At 41.9% G+C, this 19,959-nt stretch overlaps 1 protein-coding gene across 1 annotated transcript in view; it reads left to right on the top strand.

Annotated features, from left to right (window-relative positions):
* Window positions 1-19,959, top strand: part of LRRK2 (leucine rich repeat kinase 2) — a 170,821-nt gene that overhangs the window by 57,242 nt on the left and 93,620 nt on the right. Inside the window, exons 21-25 of the mRNA XM_075274148.1 lie at window positions 648-818; window positions 14,889-15,004; window positions 17,002-17,065; window positions 17,153-17,367; window positions 19,317-19,567. Of these exons, the coding sequence (XP_075130249.1) occupies window positions 648-818; window positions 14,889-15,004; window positions 17,002-17,065; window positions 17,153-17,367; window positions 19,317-19,567 (817 nt within the window). The remainder of the gene's footprint in view (window positions 1-647; window positions 819-14,888; window positions 15,005-17,001; window positions 17,066-17,152; window positions 17,368-19,316; window positions 19,568-19,959) is intronic.

Raw genomic sequence — 19,959 nt, 5'->3', positions numbered from 1 at the left:
TACTGGGACCTTTCTCAAGTGCAACTTGCAAGCTGCACTTGAGAAAGGTCCCAGTGTGGACCGATACATGGTGTACTGCTTTTTCCAACATCAAGAGATTAGATACACCGTTCAGCACACACCATCACACATTAGAGCTTTACTCTATTTTTCCATAACAATCCAGCCATTTTTCTCCACTGCTGTAGGTCAGTTTTAAAGGGGCAGGGCACTGTGGATGCCACTGTTACATTCCCCACAGGTCACTACACAAACAAAAAATGAAATATACCCATGTGGAGCTGGGTCCTTCTACTAGTATATAATAAATGTTATTTTTAAGCATACAAGGTACATGGCTTCCATTAGGGTTCCTGACTTGTAATAACCATGTCTTGTCATCTCTATGATGTTTCTGTGTCTCACAGACCCATTGACTTCCATGGGCATGTTTTAGATTTAAAATATACAAAAATAAGGCATGCCCCAATTTTATTCTACAGAGCTCCAATTTTCTATGGAAGTTGGATATAAAAATGTATGGGTCTGTGTCTTGTCTATGGAAAACCCTGACGTAAAAAAAAAAAAAAAAAAAAAAAAAGCTGATATGTGAATAAGTTCTTACTATGTTCTGTAATGGCTACACCTTATTTGTATTTAATTTCCAGATCTGGGGCCTGTTCTGGCAAGAATGCTTTTTCGTTATCAGAGCAAGCACTATGGTTGCAGATCTTCAGGAGATTCATGTTCCATGCAGGACCTGCTTGATAAAGAGGATTCTTTTACACATGATGGCTTTGATGATGTATTTGCCAACAGTGATGACATAGATAGCGAAGGTAAATGTACTTTGAAGAAAAAGGTTTTGATTTATTTATCATTTAAAGCTCTCATCATCCTTTCTTTGAGCTGGGGTGTTGTTCCATTTCTCTGTTGTTGCTTCTGAAAATGTAATAAATTGACTGTGTTACCTTTTATAAGTTTTTTAACCAAATGTGATTAGCAGTGGCTGTGTCAGACTGTGTTGGAAGTTCTCATATTCACAAGTGAATGATAACACACATTTCTCCCTACCTGGTGGATGTTTACTCATTGCGCTCAATAAAACATAACTAGTAAAACTGTTTATTGCAGAATTACAGATGAGCAGAGTTTAAAGCAGAGGTTTCAAACACGCGGGCTGCATGCGGCCCCTGAGGCAGCAAACTATGGCCCGCAGTCTTCCCAGGGAGAAAAGAACCCCTGACCTGAATCTATAGCTTTCTAAGGGGGCGTTCACACTCGCGTCCTTGTCTGCCCGCTGGGTCTCCATACTGTTCCCTGTGGAAACTGCATAGGGGACGGCTTCCTGGCGGTCAGTTTTAAAACCCATACATTTGTATGGGCTTTAAAAGCAAACCGCCAGTGTCCATATGCAGCATCTCAGCAGGGAAACCAATTTTTTTTGGCCAGACACAAAGTCGGACATGCAGGACTTTGTGTCCGGCTTAAAAAAAAACAGTTTCCTCATAGAGATGCTGCATACGGACACCGGAGGTTTGCTTTCAAAACCCATTCAAATGGATGGGTTTTAAAACTGACTGCCAGGAAGCCGTCTTCTATGCAGTTTCCATGGGGAATAGGACAGAGACACAATGGGCGGACATGGGCGCAAGTGTGAATGCTTCCTAAACTTGTAGGCTGCACTTCTGCTGGGGGACAGTAAACTGTATGGAGCCACTACTAGGGGGAAATTAAACTGTATGGGGCAGGACCACTGCTGTGGAACTATAGACTGTGCTGGGCTGCTGCTGGCATTATTAATATTGTATAGAATTTATAAGGAATTCAGCTTGATTTTTTTTCTGGGTGCAGCCCATTTGCCCAGCCAAGTTTGAGACCCCTGGTTTAAAGTAATAAAATCTAATAAGACCACATTATTATCTATGGAAGATAATCTGTTACCAGTTACAAAATACTAAATGTCATCATGCGATAACCACTGTCTCCCTGAGCATTTCATGTTTTTATGTTTTAAAATCCATTGACCCATTCAAAAGATATGGCACCTGGAAGATTTTCTGTAAATTATCTCTTATTTACCAAGTGGGTGTTGACTTTTTCTTTTTGATGGGGAAAAAACAAAGGTTCCTGTTCCTGGGGTCATATCTTTTTTTGAACGGATGGATTTTAAAAATAAAAATGAAAAATTGATCAGGAACACAGCAGCATCATGTATGGCATTTATATTTTGTACTTTGTGACAGGTCCTCTTGAAAGGCTAGAGGTTAGAATACCCTTTTAATGCTTTGCTTTTGTACATGTTCTCTATTCCTGGTCTTTTAATGTAAAGTTGGCCCTTCCAGCCCAACTATGGTGTAAGCCAAGTGATTTGTTACTGTTATTTGATGCTTTTGATCAGTAATCTCTGCACTGGTGCTGGAATGGATGGTGTCCTGGAGAGAAGGGGTGGGCATGAGGAGTGATATTCTAGAGTCTGTGCCAGTAGCTTAGTCGGAGGTTAGCAATTACTTGTGCAAAGTATAATATGGCAGGTAAAATTACCTATTAATTTCAAAATAGCTGGAAAGATTTGTCTGGATCTCTTCAATAAAAAGACCAGGCTGTGTTAGGCACATCCTATGTCCCCCACAAAGCAGACTTACTGCAAACTACTGTTACCCCCATGTTCAGCTAAAATTTGTATCCACCAAAAAAGGGCAAGGATGACATTGAAATGACAAATTTGTTTCAGTTATGGGTTCCGTTATATAACTTTCATGTAGTAGTAGGTCAAGATCCTTACAATTATTGTGTGGCACACTGAGTACTAGTTTGAAATTGGCCCCCCATACAAAATAGGTTGCCGACTAGAGAACACTGAACACCGTTCGATCGAATAGGTATTCGATCGAATATCAGGCCGTTCAAGGTATTAGTTTGCAATCGAACACCATGCGGCATATGCAGTAAAAATTCGTATCCCCTCCCACCTTCCCTCGCACGTTTTTTGCACCAGTAACTGTGCAGGGGAGGTGGGACAGGAACTACGACAACGGAGGCATTGAAAAAAAATTGAAAAAACCCATTGGCTGCCGAAAACATGTGACTTCCCATTTATAAGAATAGTCAGCGCCATCTTCATTTCATTTTCCGGCTTTTAGACATAGGGACAGACATGCTGCTGAGGGCTAGATAGGGATCAGCTTCAGATAGGCAGGGAAAAGCGGAAGAACAACAACAGCTCTTTTCAGAGCTATATACTGCAGGGAGAGGAGTCGATAGACGCTCAATCCAGCTTTGCACGGTGTGTGTCCCCAAACGCCAAAGTGGGATACAGAGCAATTCAGTCCAGGGATATACGCTCAACCAAGCTTTGCAGGCAGTGCCCCCCCAAACACCTAACAGGGATACAGAGCATTCAGTCCAGCGATATATGCTCAACCCAGCTTTGCAGGCAGTGTCCCCCCAAACACCTAACAGGGATACAGAGCATTAAGTCCGACTATATACGCTCAACCCAGCTTTGCAGGCAGTGTCCCCCCAAACACCTAATAGGGATACAAAGCAATTCAGTCCAGTGATATACACTCAACCCAGCTTTCCAGGCGGTGTCCCCCCAAAACAGGGATAGAGAGCAATTAGGTTTGGCTATGTATGCTCAATCCAGATAGCCACAGTGTGTACCCCCAAAACCTAAGTGGGATACATAGAAATTCAGTCAGGCTATGTATGTTCAATCCAGATATCCATGGTTTGTACCCCCAAAACCTAGGTGGGATACACAGAAATTCAGTCAGGCTATATATGCTCAATCCAGATATCCACGGTGTGTACCCCCAAATCCTAGGTGGGATACACAGAAATTCAGTCAGGCTATGTACGCTCAATCCGGTTTTTCACGGTGTGTAACCCCAAAACCTGGGTGGGAGATGGAGAAATTCAGTCAGGCTATGTACGCTCAATCAAGATATCCACGGTGTGTAACCCCAAAACCTACTTGGGAGACACAGAAATTCAGTCAGACTATGTACACTCAATCCAATTTTTAAAGGTCTACCCCCCCCCCCAAAAGCTATATGTGAAACACATAATTCAGTCACGCTATAAGAGCTCAATCCAGTTTTTTAATGTTGTACCCCCCCCCCCAAAGCTAAGTGGGAGACACAGCCATCCAGTCATGCCATGTATGGTCAAACCTGTTTTTAATGCTGTACTCTCCCCTCCCCCCCAAAAAAAAAGCTAAGTGGTATACACAGCAATTCATTCAGTCCATATACGCAACATCCAGCTTTCCTCCACTGTACCCCCCAATGCTAAGTGGGAGACTCAGCCATTCAGTCATGCCATGTATGGTCAAACTTGTTTTTTTTTTTTTTTTTTTTTTTTTAATGTAGATTGTGAGCCCTACATAGAGCTCACAATGTACATTTTTCCCTATCAGTATGTCTTTTTTGGAATATGGGATGGAAATCCATGCAAACACGGGGAGAACATACAAACTCCTTGCAGATGGTTTTTTGCCCTTGGTGGGATTTGAACACCAGGACTCCAGCGCTGCAAGGCTGCAGTGCTAACCACTGAGCCACCGTATGGCCCCTGTCAAACTTGTTTTTAATGCTGTACCCCCAAAGCTAAGTGGTATACACAGCAATTCATTCAGTACATATACGCAACATTCAGCTTTCTTCCACTGTACCCCCCAATGCTTAGTCGGAGACAGCTGTTCATTCAGGCCATGTATGGTCAAACCTGTTTATAATGTTGTACCCCCCCAAAGCTAAGTGGGAGACACAGTCGTTCAGTCAGGCCATGTATGGTCAAACCTGTTTTTAATGTTGTACCCCGCAAAGCTAAGTGGGAGACACAGCCGTTCAGTCAGTCCATGTATGGTCAAACCTGTTTTTAATGCTGTACCCCCCAAAGCTAAGTGGTATACACAGCAATTCATTCAGTCCATATACACAACATCCAGCTTTCCTCCACTGTACCCTCCAATGCTAAGTGGGAGACAGTCATTCATTCAGGCCATGTATGGTCAAACCTGCTTTTAATGCTGTACCCCCCAAAGCTAAGTAATATACACAGCAATTCTGTCAGTCTATATATGCAACATCCAGCTTTCCACATGCTGTACCCCCCAATGCTAAGTGGGAGACAGCTGTTCATTCAAGCCATGTATGGTCAAACCTGTTTTTAATGTTGTACCCCCCAAAACCTACCTGGGATACACAGCAATTCAGTCAAGCTATATAAGCTCAATCCAATTTTTTGTTCAATCCAGTATTGTTTGCTCTCCATGATGTGAACTATGCCTTTGTCTCTTGAAAAGCAACCCAACATGAAGTCAGCCATGTGTGCCAGTGTGTTACTTGGCATGACTTCGCTGCCCCCAACTGTAAGGGTCACTCTCCATTTCCTCCATTTTCCACTCCCCTTCACACCATCCGTGCTGAAGCAATGGGATGCACTGAGCTTCACCCTCAAGCCTCGTGTGGTACAGTGACATGAAATGCCACTTCATCCCCCTCGTCTTCATCCGCCAGCCAACAGTGCAAAGATGACAGGAGTGTGCTCTGAATGTTTTCAGCCTAGCAGAGGATACTTTTCACTTACGAAAATAACCGCACTTTGACCAGTATATCAGGAACAATGGTGTAGGTTTCAAAGAACTTTTGCACCAACAAGTTGAAAACGTGGGCCATGTGTGGACCGTGTTTGAGTCTGGCAAGCTCCAGATCTGGTACCAGGTTCCGGCCATTATCACATACGCGGACATGCCTGGGCCCAGGTGCAGCGGGGAAAACCATATTGCCATATCATGCAGGATGGCATCCCTCACCTCGCAGGGAGTGTGCTGTCTGTCCCCCAAGCTGATGAGCTTCAGCACGGCCTGCTGACATCTCCCCACGCCAGTGTTACAGCGTTTCCAGCTCATAGCTGGGGTCTAGGTTGCAGAGCAAGAGTAGGCTTTCAGTGAACCCCTGCCATGAATTTTGGGCTAGGAGAGGAGATAGGCTGCCCTAGTTTGCACCCCGGGCCCAGACTCCACTACATTCACCCAGCCTGTCGTTAAAGAGAAGCAGCATCTCTGAACGCAGGCACTTGTTGATGCGTCGGTGGTCAAGTGGACCTTGCAGCAAAGCACGGAGCTCTGATGTTATGGGACACGTGCAGGCACAAGGCGGGGACAGCACACCAAGAGAAGTAGTAATGGCTAGGCCCAGCATAGGGAGGTGCCCCAGCTGCCATCTGGTGACGGAAGGCCTGGGTATCCAGAAGCATAAACGCCAGCATCTCCAGGGCCAGCAGTTTTTAGATGAGGCCGTTGAAGGCTTGGGCATGTGGGTGGCTTGCGCTGTACTTCTGCCTGCAATGAAATGCCTGGGAGATGGGGAGTGGCTGGGAAGAGGCGCATGATGGTGCCAAAGTGTCAGAGACAGAGGTGTAGGTGTCCAGGCTGGTGGTCTGGACTGCAGCACCAGCACTATAAACAGTGGAAGAGGCAGTGTCTGCAACGCTGGGCGAAGATTGTCCTGCGTTTGCTCTCTCCCACTGAGCCCAGGGCCTGCCTTCCAAATAACAGCACACGCAAGAGGTGGTAAGGTTGATCTTTTCAGAGCCTCTACTCAGTTTAGACTTGCAAAGTGTGCAAATCGCACTAAATTTGTCATGTAACTGACATGTAAATGATGGGTCTATCCATTGGCTGTTCATTTTGATGAAAGTCAGCCGGTGAGCACTGTCAGCTGACAGCCGGCTGTGCTTATCTGTGATGATGCCACCGGCTTCACTGAAGATACTTTCCGATAGCACGCTGGCGTCAGGGCAGGAAAGGACCTCCAAGGCGTATAGCGCAAGTTCCAGCCACAAATCCAACTTGGAGACCCAATAAGTGTGGGGCACAGAGGGATCGGAGAGGACGGGGCTGGGGTCGGCCAGGTACTCCCGCAACATGTGCCTATACTTGTCCCTCCTGGTGACACTAGGCCCCTCAGTGGCAGTAGTTTGGCCAGGGGGTGCCGCTAGCCTCCTGTGTGACAATGAGATCATCTGCCACTTCGTCATCCTCCGCTTCCTCCATCAATATACGCTGTGAGGCAGACAGGAGTGTGCACTGACTATCCTGCTGGGATGGTTCTGCTCCTATGCCCGACTCCTCAGCGTACAATGCGTTATCCCTGATTGCGAGGAGGGATTCTTGCATTACACACAGGAGCAGGATTGTTACACTCACGAGTGCTTCGTCACAGCTGACCCTCTTGGTGGACTCCTCAAAGACACGGAGAGATCTTGCATAAGTCTGCCAACATGGGCGAGTTTTGCACGAGTGGCTAGTACACGGAAAATCTTTGGCCTTGCTGCCTCTGGACATGCCTCTGCCTCTAGCCACCTTTTTTGCTGCTGTGCTTGCATCCACATCTACGCTGCTTTTCCCCCTAGACATCATCCCTGTCCATGCCTCTGCCTCTAGCCACCTTTTTTCCTGCTTAGCTTGCCTCCACATCTACACTGCTTTCGCCGCTAGACATCACCGCTGTCCATGTCGGGTCAGTGATCTCGTTGTCCACCAACTCCTCTTCCAATTGCTCACTCTCCCCTTACTGCAAACCGCACATAACCACAGCTTGCCCTGATGGCAACTGTGCCTTGTTATCATCACTGAGGCCTGTTGGGAGGAAGGAGGGGCAGACTCTTGGGTATGAACATGACTGCAGGTAGTGGCTGACTGGCTGGTGGAAAAGCAGCTGAAAGCATTATCCGCTAGCCATTGTAACACCTGTTCCTGGTGCTTGGGCCTGGTCTGCGTTGTACCCTGCTTAACGCAGCTGTCATATCAGGAATTGCGATGAGCACATGCTAATGTTGATGAACCCTTGGGTTTTGGAGATGGAACTCCATCAAAGGTCTCTCACACACCCTGCTCAACATATGGTATCTAGGGTTTCAGCATGTGGTGACCTCGCACAACAGCCGGTGGTTCAGGCAGATCTAGACGTTGCTGGAGTGTATTGCAGCTACTGTAGGCTTGCCAAAGTGGGCGCACAAGCTCCGCACTTGAACTGGTAGCTTGTGTAAATTGGGGTACGTTTTTAAAAACCGTTGCACCGATAAGTTAAAAACGTGGGCCAGGCATGGACCGTGTTGGAGGCTGGCAAGCTCGAGAGACGCTACCAGGTTCGGTCCATTATCACACACGACAAAAATGCCTTTTCCCAGGTGCAGCGGGGAAAAACACATTGCCATATCATCCAGGATGGCATCCCTCACCTCGGAGGCAGTGTGCTGTCTGTCCCCCAAGCTGATGAGCTTCAGCACAGCCTGCTGACGTCTCCCCACGCCAGTGTTGCAGCATTTTCGGGTTGTAGCTGGGGTCGATTTAACGGCGGCGGAGAAGGAGGGGGTGGTGTTTTGGCACTCCTTCCAGGAATATTGGGCGGGGAGACAAGGCAGGCTGCCACAGTTTGCGACCCGGTCCCAGCCTCAACTACATTCAGCCAGTGTGCCGTGATTGAGATTTAGCATCCCTGGCCGCATGCACTTGTCCACGCGTCGGTGGTCAAGTGGAACTTTGTGCAACTTAGCACAGAACTTAGGGCTTTTTCTGGGGCAGTACAGAGGCTGACTTTTGGGCATTTGTTGACTCCCTTAATAACAATCAAATTAATCTCCGCTTTACTGCAGAGTTCCACCCAAAACAACTGTCATTTTTGGATTTATCCATTGTGATGAATGGTGATGGATCTGTTGGTACAACGGTATTTCGAAAAAAGACCGCTACTAATAATTTATTACGTTATGACAGCTTTCATCCAGCAAACATGGGATCCCAAAGAGACAATTTTTGCGAATCCGCAGAAACGGCTCGGGTATACATGATTTTGAAAGCAAAGCGGATGACTTAGAGCAGAGATTCATCAATAGGGGTTATCCTTCATCTATCATCAGAAGGGCCAGGAAAAATGCCCTTGCCCAAAAACAGGACGTAACTCTTGGCACCCAGAGTCCGAAAGCAAGAATGACACCTCCATTCGCCTCATTGCTATGTATGATGATAAATTTGGAGAAATTAAGCATATGTTGAGCCCACTGTGGAAAATCTTGAAATTGGACCCGGATTTTAAGGGGTCAAATTCGGGCTATCCATCCATCACTTATCGTAGAGGACAGAATCTAGGTGATCTCCTCACATAGTCATCTGGGTCCACCAGTGAGTGAAACAAATTGGTTGGAAAGAAATGTACCTAAAGGTACGTTTAAATGTGGACAATGCAAGGCCTGTCCTTTTATAAATAAGAGTACATCTTTCAAGAGTGTGGTTACCCATCGAGTCTTTCTAAACAGAGATAACTGTAAATCTGCGGGAATTGTTTGTATGGCTACCTGAACTTGTCCCATCAGTTATTTGGATAAGATCACTAGAGAATTTAGGAGACGGGTTTTAGAGCACATTGAAAACATCAATAGGTGTGAAGATCTACCCATTAGTAGACATGTATGGGAATGCCATAACGGGGACCCTAAACGTGTGTCCTTTTAAGGAATAGAACAGGTTAAAATGAATATCAGAGTAGGGGACCTTGATCGCATTCTTTTGCAGAGGGAGGCCCAATGGACCTACTGTTTAAAAACTGTCAAGCCACAAGGATTGAATGATGCTATATCATTCACGTCATTTATTTAAAATCCAACATGGGAGCTTTGATGGTTAGCACGATGGGGAAGACACCTTTGTCTCAGGCCTGATGTGTGTTGTAGCTCCTCTATCCTCTTGTAACTTATATCTGTGTTTCTGCTGCCCTCTCTCTTTTTCGCCTCTTTTTCCAGGTTTTTATTATTCCCTACTGCCATTCTCTTTTTCCCATTTATTATTCCTTTTTATTGTTTTCGTCCTCTATTTTATCCCCTTGGCCATTATTACTTTTATATTGATTAATAAATGGCCCAAATCATTGTACTTGAGGGAGTTACATACTTCTCTCATGTAATATTTGTTAAGTTCCCCATTTTTGTAGGGGTTTATGTATATATACACAGGTATATCTGTATGGATTCTTTAGATTGGTCCATTGTAGTTGTATCCCTATAAACCCGTTAGGATCCAATTAGATAGCAAGTTTTGGGTTTCATTTACGTGTTTAATCATTTATGCACGTAAATCAATTAATCAATGCTTCAGTATCTTAACTATTAAGTTATGGGCTATAAGGGGTTATCTCTTGTATACGGATTTAATATATAGTTAGGATCCGATCAGATAGCATGTTTGGGGCCTCATTAGACGTGTTTAATCATCTAATGCAAAAAAATTATTCATCAAGGCTTTACTAGCGCAATTATTATGTTATGGACTATAAGGGGTCATCTTTTGTATACTGATTTAGTTTTACAAACATCATGTCTTGGATATGCGTTGAAGCATGTTCACACTCATGCTGTTTTTTATGCCCGGTTTTTGTTCCGGATAGCCCTGCTATGTAGATAGCCCTGACATATAGGGTTCTAAAGGCGTTATTGATGTGTTCATATACAATGATAATTGAGGACGATGTGTGTGTGTGTGTGTGTATATATATATATATATATATATATATATATATATATATATATATATATATATATATATTACTTACCTGCAGCCTCGAGTCACGTGAGTATCATTGAGGCTGTAGTATACCAGTCCCGATCTTCTATCCAATCAGAAACTGGGGGTGTGTGCTTGCTGACACACCTCCGCTGTTTACATTCGGTGATTGGGTTGCAGCAAGTGTCTTTAATATACAGTCCTATGAAAAAGTTTGGGCACCCCTATTAATCTTAATCATTTTTTGTTCTAAATATTTTGGTGTTTGCAACAGCCATTTCAGTTTGATATATCTAATAACTGATGGACACAGTAATATTTCAGGATTGAAATGAGGTTTATTGTACTAACAGAAAATGTGCAATATGCATTAAACAAAAATTTGACCGGTGCAAAAGTATGGGCACCCTTATCATTTTATTGATTTGAATTCCCCTAACTACTTTTTACTGACTTACTGAAGCACAAAATTGGTTTTGTAACCTCAGTGAGCTTTGAACTTCATAGCCAGATGTATCCAATCATAAGAAAAGGTATTTAAGGTGGCCAATTGCAAGTTGATCTCCTATTTGAATCTCCTCTGAAGAGTGGCATCATGGGCTACTCAAAACAACTCTCAAATGATCTGAAAACAAAGATTGTTCAACATAGTTGTTCAGGGGAAGGATACAAAAAGTTGTCTCAGAGATTTAACCTGTCAGTTTCCACTGTGAGGAACATAGTAAGGAAATGGAAGACCACAGGGACAGTTCTTGTTAAGCCCAGAAGTGGCAGGCCAAGAAAAATATCAGAAAGGCAGAGAAGAAGAATGGTGAGAACAGTCAAGGACAATCCACAGACCACCTCCAAAGAGCTGCAGCATCATCTTGCTGCAGATGGTGTCACTGTGCATCGGTCAACTATACAGCGCACTTTGCACAAATAGAAGCTGTATGGGAGAGTGATGAGAAAGAAGCCGTTTCTGCACGTACGCCACAAATAGAGTTGCCTGAGGTATGAAAAAGCACATTTGGACAAGGCAGCTTCATTTTGGAAACAAAAATTGAGTTGTTTGGTTATAAAAAAAGGCGTTATGCATGGCGTCCAAAAAGAAACAGCATTCCAAGAAAAACACATGCTACCCACTGTAAAATTTGGTGGAGGTTCCATCATGCTTTGGGGCTGTGTGGCCAATGCCGGCATCGGGAATCTTGTTAAAGTTGAGAGTCGCATGGATTCCACTCAGTATCAGCAGATTCTTGAGAATAATGTTCAAGAATCAGTGACGAAGTTGAAGTTACGCCGGGGATGGATATCTCAGCAAGACAATGATCCAAAACACCGCTCCAAATCCTCAGGCATTCATGCAGAGGAACAATTACAATGTTCTGGAATGGCCATCCCAGTCCCCAGACCTGAATATCATTGAACATCTGTGGGATGATTTGAAGCGGGCTGTCCATGCTCGGCGACCATCTAACTTAACTGAACTTGAATTGTTTGTCCAAAATACCTTTATCCAGGATCCAGGAACTGATTAAAAGCTACAGGAAGCGACTAGAGGCTGTTATCTTTGCAAAAGGAGGATGTACTAAATATTAATGTCACTTTTCTGTTGAGGTGCCCATACTTTTGCACTGGTCAAATTTTGGTTTAATGCATATTGCACATTTTCTGTTAGTACAATAAACCTCATTTCAATCCTGAAATATTACTGTGTCCATCAGTTATTAGATATATCAAACTGAAATGGCTGTTATAAACACCAAAATATTTAGAACTAAAAATGATTAAGATTAATAGGGGTGCCCAAACTTTTTCATAGGACTGTATATATATATATATATATATATATATATATATATATATATATATATATATATATATATATACTGTGTGTGTATATATGTGTATATATGGGCCGTCTACTACCAAAGACTCTCTGCCCACATCCCAGACTTCATATCTGCAGACGAGAAGAGGAAACTCTACATCCTACTGGGAGAAGAAGAGGCCACTGTGGAGATCGCTGCCCAATACGTGTCCAGCTGTCACCAAATAAGAGGAAGATGAGACTCCACGGACTGTTATATTTATCCCAAAACACCCGCCCCACCCCACCCCACCTCCCCATATAGCGGTCACCAACGAAGAGGAAGATGAGACTCCACGGACTGTTATACCCCAAACCAACCGCCCCGCCCCACCCCACCTCCCCATATAGCGGTCACCAACGAAGAGGAAGATGAGACTCCATGGACTGTTATACCCCAAATTCCATAATTTAGACGTCTCTATTGACCCTTAATGGTTAGCCATTATGAGTGTAGTGGTCATTAATACAACATAAAGCTGCTACACTATGGAATAGACAGGAGCGTTTAATAACACTTAGAAGTATTATTGTGTTTGTTTTTTTGTTGCTAGTACATAACAACAAATATGTTGTATCCAGTTATGTAATAGGAAGCGCTCGCGTCCCTGGGGTCTTTAGAGCCCGCGTTGATCATTAAGGGCATTTAACCCAAATAGGGGGATGTAATTGAAGGTGTTCCTATATGATTTACTCTCTTTATACATCACTAGGGGGTTAATTTGGGTCAACGTATAATTGTTTTTGAAGCTCCTATATCTTATGGTCGTTAGCTGCCTGCAATTATTTTAACAGTGTGTCCTTCTTCGCAACCCCCACGGACATTATTTAAACGGGGAATTGCGTTACTCTGATTAACCCCTTAAATTCCCAAATCAGTGCAGGAGTTGCATTGATCTGCACATTGGGTATACAGGATATTATTTAGGGGTTATTTCCTCACTTATATGTGATATCACCACTTTTTGTATATATGTGTTTTTAAATATCCCAAATAAAATTTGTAGTTTTATTCACACATTTGAGCCACATTTGTATAGTATATATAGATTAGACCCGGTTGTGTTCAAGAATTTAGGGCCTGCCTGATGTTACGGGACACGTGCTGGTGCAAGGCTCAACTCACCCTAAGGGATAAAAAACTTCTGGTTAATTTTGTTCAGTTCCAAAGGACTCTGTGTTTAGATTTGGCTCAGTCGCAGCTCCAGGACATACCTTTGCAGGCAAAGGTTTCCTTTAGTGGCTTCATCTCAGCAGGATGAGAATGATGAAGCTTTGTTAAATCTGGTGTCTGAAGGGAAAGGTGTTTCTGATCTACATCTAAAGTACTGGAGCATGTTGTTTGGACTATTAACACCTGATCAGAACCCTGTAGAGGTAATGTAGAGTCCGATATTAGAGGACCATTACCAGTAGTAGTGGTTTCAGCCAATTCTCCACCTTTGTGGTCCATTAAATAAAAGTTACCCCCAGGACTTGATGCCAAAATGTTATCAATTTCACAATCCAAATCAAGGTCAATGTCTGGGTCCTCAGTCCAATCCACTGCATCAATCCAACACAATGAGAGTGATGGTTCTGGAACCACCGTTTTAGGGGCTAACAATTTTAGAGGGGCTAACACTCTGCTGGTGCAAGGCTGAACTAAGTTAAAGGGCCTAAAACTCTGCTGGTAAAAGGCTGTAGTCACCTGAAGGGCCTCAATCTCTGCTGGTAGCTCAGCTTAAGGGCCTCTAACTTAATTTAGAAGGGCTCACGTTAAGGGCCAGGAAAGTGAATTTTGGAAGGTCTTACCACATAACACACACACACACACACACACACACATCCACAATGACAGCTCAGGGTAGGTACTGTTGGATTTCCCATTGCCTATTCCATCTGTGGTTGTCATGGGCAACGTGATTTAAAGGGGTGCTTGTTAATGTTTCTTTAGGTTAAATTTGGGTTTCTGTCCATCCAGTTGGGGAAGAAAGAAGTTTTTCAGGTATTTTTCTATTTTGATAGAGGGTTTTTTTGAGTGTAGAAAGTGTGTAGTTGATAGGCTGTGATGGTGGGATAAAACTGTGACTTGGGCATGTTAGATGCCCCCAGGCATGCTTGCCCTGCTGTCCCAGTTGCATTACAGAGGTGTTGGCATCATTTCCCGGGGTGTCATAGTGGACTTGGTGACCCTCCTGAGTCGAATTGTCGGTTCCCCTGAAACGAAGCATTTTTCCCCATAGACTATAATGGGGTTTGATATTTGTTCGAATAGTCGAATATTGAGGGGCTATTCGAAACGAATAACAAATATCGAATATTTTACTGTTCGTTCATCTCTATTGCTGACCCATGGTGTATAGCTTTCTATGTGTATTTACAATGCTATAAATCTGCCCTAAAGACTAAGTATTTTAGGTTTTTAGGAGCATTAATACTGTATAATTGTTTAAGATTAATATTACTTGTTGCACATGATTTAAAATATTACACATTATTTTATGTTTGAAGGTAGTGAAGGAACACATCCTATGAAAAAATCTCATTCATTTGTCAGCCTTGATATTCACAAGGAAAACTCCAAGCTGAATCATGTGACTTCGGATCAGAGGCAAACTAACTCCTTGGTATGATGTACAGTATATTTGGTGTTCATGCTAATTCTGGCCTTCAAATTATTTACTTAACCTGTATTTTTTCAGACTATCTGATAAGATTTTGTGAGTCTTGACCTCAGTCACTAAGGTTTTTTTTTTGTTTTTTTTTAGATTACTGTATGAACGTTGCAAAACTTGCCTAATGTCTAGTGTAGCAATTACCAACCAAAATACCATGCCATCTCTGGTGGAAAGATGACTGAATCTCACCATTAAACTATAATACTGTCCTTAGGGTTCTGATTTAGTTGAATACAATGGTTACCTCGGTTAGTGATATCTGCAGCTCAGACATGCTTCTTAGAGCCGCTGAGAGGAATAACTGAGCATGAGAGAGCTGCAAGGAAACAAGGATAGGTAAGTATGATTACTTGCCTTGGAGCTAATGGGGGATCATTAGTACTCACCTGGCTGCTAGTGGGGATCACTATTACTTGCCTTGTGGCCATTGGGGACCATTATTATTATTATTATTATTATTATTATTGTTGGGGTCACACAGCGTAAGAGTGCCCACTTCTCACTGAAACTGAAGTTGAGACCTGAAACAATAAGGTCTTGATCTCTGCACTCCAAGCAGAGGCAGCTAATTAGTTGAACCAGTGAAATCTGAAGGAATGCCTCCCTCTGTGACACTTGGGTGCATTCACACTGAGTAAACACGCATTTATTTTTGCAAAATACACGTGTAAAAATACACATGTAAAAATAAGACTCCCATTGACTTCAATGACGTTTTACAGGCATATTTTTACAGGCGTATTTTTACACGTGTAAAAAATATCATTGAAGTCAATGGGATAGCAAAATTTACAAGTGTAATTTTACTCTGCAAAATAAGCTAGCGTTTATTCAGTGTGAACTTACCCGGGTAAGTCTATTTTTTACCCTTAGTGGATTCTTTACCCCGGAACTGTGTAATTTATAAAATGTGTTCTACTATATATGTATAAGTATATACTCTGTTTATAAACCATAATTCATCAAAATTAACACTATCAATATGTGTTTGTATTATTGAACATGTTACACTTTATAACTAAGTGGGTGTACTGCACGTGTTTGATAGTAAGAATCATGGTGTAATACAGAGCCAGGCGAGACTTCTGCATCTCTGCCTGGACCTGTCACTCTCACATAGCAGCAGTAAGGTGGCCAGTCATAGTGCAGTGGGCTGGAGCAGTCTGGAGGATTGAAGATGCTTTTGGTGTTTAACTGCTCATTTGCCTAATCATATTTATAAAGTTATCTTTGCAGCAGAGGCCCAGATTGGTAAATGAAAAAAATCCATTACATTCAGGTGGTCCTAATCTATCTGTGTTTTTCTTGTATGTGCTCATCACTGGTGACAGACTCCCTTTAATAAATTAGGCACATCTCTTACCCTGTGTGCACCAGAAAGCAAATCTACTGCAGGTTCTAGCTTTTAGAGCTATAATTTCCTGGGTCGCTGTAGGTCATGCGTCTACGCCAATCTCACCTTTTCAGAAAAGCGGTATCAACTAGTAAAAACATGCAATTGTTTTGACCACTTTTTACAGCAAAGAGCTGACTTATGGAGTGCAGTAAATTCATAGCAATGTGTCAGTGGGATTTCAGATATCCCATTCAGGCAAAGCTAAATGTTACATTTTTGTTTCCACTGCACAGAAATCAAGTAGAAAGTGCAAAAGGTTGCTAGTTGTTAGCATGGTCTGACAATGCCAACTAGTGCATTACATGGAAAAATTTTAAAAAAATTTTAAAAAGTGTTTTTTGTTTTTTTTTGTTGTTGCATCTATGGGACTAAAGTAAATAAGATTTCATACTTATAATAAAGAAAATTGATAAGCATTGCTGTCATAGAGTTATGAGAAAATAGCAAGTACAGGGTATACTTACGGTGTTCAGCTTAGGCTACATTTATAAAGGACATTTATAAAGGTATATTATATCAATACTCTGCAAATTCTTATTTTTTTTTATAGGGTGGTTTTGGGGAGGAACCTAATTTACGTTGCAGAAAAGACTTTTCTCAAATTGATAATCCATGTAAGTACAGTTGTTTTCTGAAAGAGTAATGTAAATCTTGTATTTTTCTGCAATCATTATGTTTTTTTTTTTTTTTTTTTTTTTTAGGTAAAGCCCTTTTATCATTGCACATGAAGCGAACTGATAGCACTACTTCATTAACTGAAAAAGAGCACATTCGTTCCTTAGACCTATCAGCAAATGATCTAGAAAGCATAGACTTAATAAATAAAAAATTCCTTTTAACCAGTCATTTAGAACGTCTTGAGAAGCTGGAACTTCAACAGAATAATATAACTTCTATTCCTAAATCACTCTGCGACGTAAGTGAAGTTTTGTTTGAATACTAAATTACTATCTGGAGTATAAGGAATACTACACAAATCAGTTAGTCCTGTTGGAACCCTTCCTTACCTATGAGCCAGAGAGGAGAAAGCCTTTTCTTTGGTGAAATTGACCCATACATGTATCACATTCTCCTTTAGCGTAACCTCTATACCAACTTCCATTGGCAAAAACTGTTTGAACCTACTGATTTCCCACAACTGTAGCAATATATAAAGGGATTGCTGGGAGCAACATGGTGACGCAGTGGCTAGCACTGCAGCCTTGCAATGCTGGAGTCCTGGATTTGAAACCTGCCAAGGACAAACATCTGCAAGGAGTTTGTATGTTCTCCCCATGTTTGCGTGGATGTCCTCCCATACTCAAAAGACATACTGATGGGGAAAAACATACACTGTGAGCCCTATATGTACATGGGACTCACAATCTACATAAAAAATATATAAATAAAGGGACACAGCTGGGAAAGCAACACTGTGCAACTAATGACAAAAGGGGTCGCAGGCCCTGCGGCTATGACTATGCTGTAGTATCTGAGATGAGGCAGACCAATGCACTTCTTAATTGAAGTGCGCCTACCACGGCTCATAACCTTCTATCCGGCGGCTAGGATAAGGGGAGAGGAGGCCCTGAAAGTCCTAGGGACTGGAGTCACGGGGTCACACCTAAACAGAAAGCACAGTGTAAATGCAATGCAAAACAAAAGACTAAACAGCATGGAACCAGGGAGGACCACAAGTCCCAGCAAGACACAGAAGAGAAGGCGAGGTCAGACGAGCAAGAGGTCGAGCCAGGAGATAAGACTGAGCAGGGGGACCAGGAAACACAAAGTGAATGGCTGGCAAGGATCCATGCTTGGGTGGGGATTAAATAGCAGCAGAGAAACACACCTGATGGCTAATGACATGGAGACTGAAGGCAAGGAAAAGATTAACCCTTAATGACCTAAGCACACTCAATAGAACTCCTAACACGCCTCCCAGGGAGGCGCCGCGCAGCAAGGAGTCCGCGGCGACTCCGTATCCTGACAGATTGTTTTCATGAAAATAATTGAGGATGTCCACAATTCTGCATTTTTAACATAAATACTAATTTCAGTGGGGCTGAAAGTATGTATATAAAGGTGGATTGTGGTAAATTAAACTGAACTCCATTAAACATTTCCAACATGTTTAAAGCTTCAGCTATTTCCAATTTTTATTATGTAGAATCTAGTAGTAGTATAAAGATATGTCCTAACCAACTATTTGTTCTGTATGAATAACACTTAAACCAAAAGCCTCTCTACCATTAGATAAACATTTAAGTTCTGTTCTTATCATTTCTGAAATACATGTATAATTTTTTTCCAGAATGTGTAGACTGTTTTATATCCCCACCAAGGGGTGATATAAGGTACCGTACCTTTTGCACCACAAAGTTCCCAGCATACTGATATGCCAGTCCACATACAGTATGTTGTGAATGTTTTCTTTACCACCACTGTTTTGTATTGTAATTGCTGCCCATTATGATTGGTTTGAGATTCATGTATAAACTAATATGTTGATAATGTCAATAAATGTTTGAAGGAGTGTCGCAAACCAACCTTTTCCTTTTCACGTCAATAAATGTGTAGATATGTTCTTTGTAGAACTGTTCCTTATATGTTTACTATGAGGGACATACGTCCCAATAGGTTATTGTTTTATTTACTCTGAAAATGTTAATAAAAACTTTCAACTCAAGACTTTGACTCTCAAAAATGCTAATTTGAAAATGGGTTACAAAAATTTGTATAAATCTAAAGTTGACCTATACCAGGAGATATTTTTAACTGCAAGAGCCAATTTTAATATGATTTTTCCATGTTAATTGCTTTTTTTTTCTATAGTTTACTTTTGTGTCTTGTGTTTGTACTAATTATTATTTATTTCTTTTAATGCAGGTTTTCAAATCTTTGACATACCTAGATTTGCATAGTAACAGCTTCAAAACCTTTCCCATTGCTGTTCTGGAAATGAATAATATGTCTTTCCTTGATTTATCGAGAAATGAAATTGGACCTTCATTAGATTTGCCTGAGAGCATGGTCTGTTTGACTTTAAAGCATCTAAACCTGTCATACAATCAGCTGAAAGAAATTCCTGAATGTATTGGACAGGTTGCACAAAGACTGGAAGAATTAATTCTTGAAGGGTGAGTTGACTTTCCGTAGAGCAATTAATAATGAGAATGCTGTATTTGTTTCTGACCATGTCATGTGCATTATTACCTTTTTCTGTTTATCATATTCTAAATTAACAATAAAGTTTATTTAGGGGTTATAACAAAGAGATGTATATAAAACAGTATATGTAAAATTTGGCTGCACAATGCCCGAGTAGTATTACATGTAAGCCATAGTAACAACTATATAACTGCACAGGGTATAGTCAGCTGAGTAGCACGCAAATCCATCCTAACATTATTAGTCTGGGCAAAATGTCGGATATCACATATATTAACAATTATAAATAAAATTGCCCTATCTATTAATAAGCCAGGTTAAAACAAAAAGCAATTCATTAACCATAAACAATTGTGCCCAA

The sequence above is a fragment of the Leptodactylus fuscus genome, chromosome 5 (genome assembly GCF_031893055.1).
Source record: "Leptodactylus fuscus isolate aLepFus1 chromosome 5, aLepFus1.hap2, whole genome shotgun sequence".
NCBI classification, from domain to species: domain Eukaryota; kingdom Metazoa; phylum Chordata; class Amphibia; order Anura; family Leptodactylidae; genus Leptodactylus; species Leptodactylus fuscus.
This window is presented reverse-complemented; position numbering and strand designations above follow the sequence as displayed.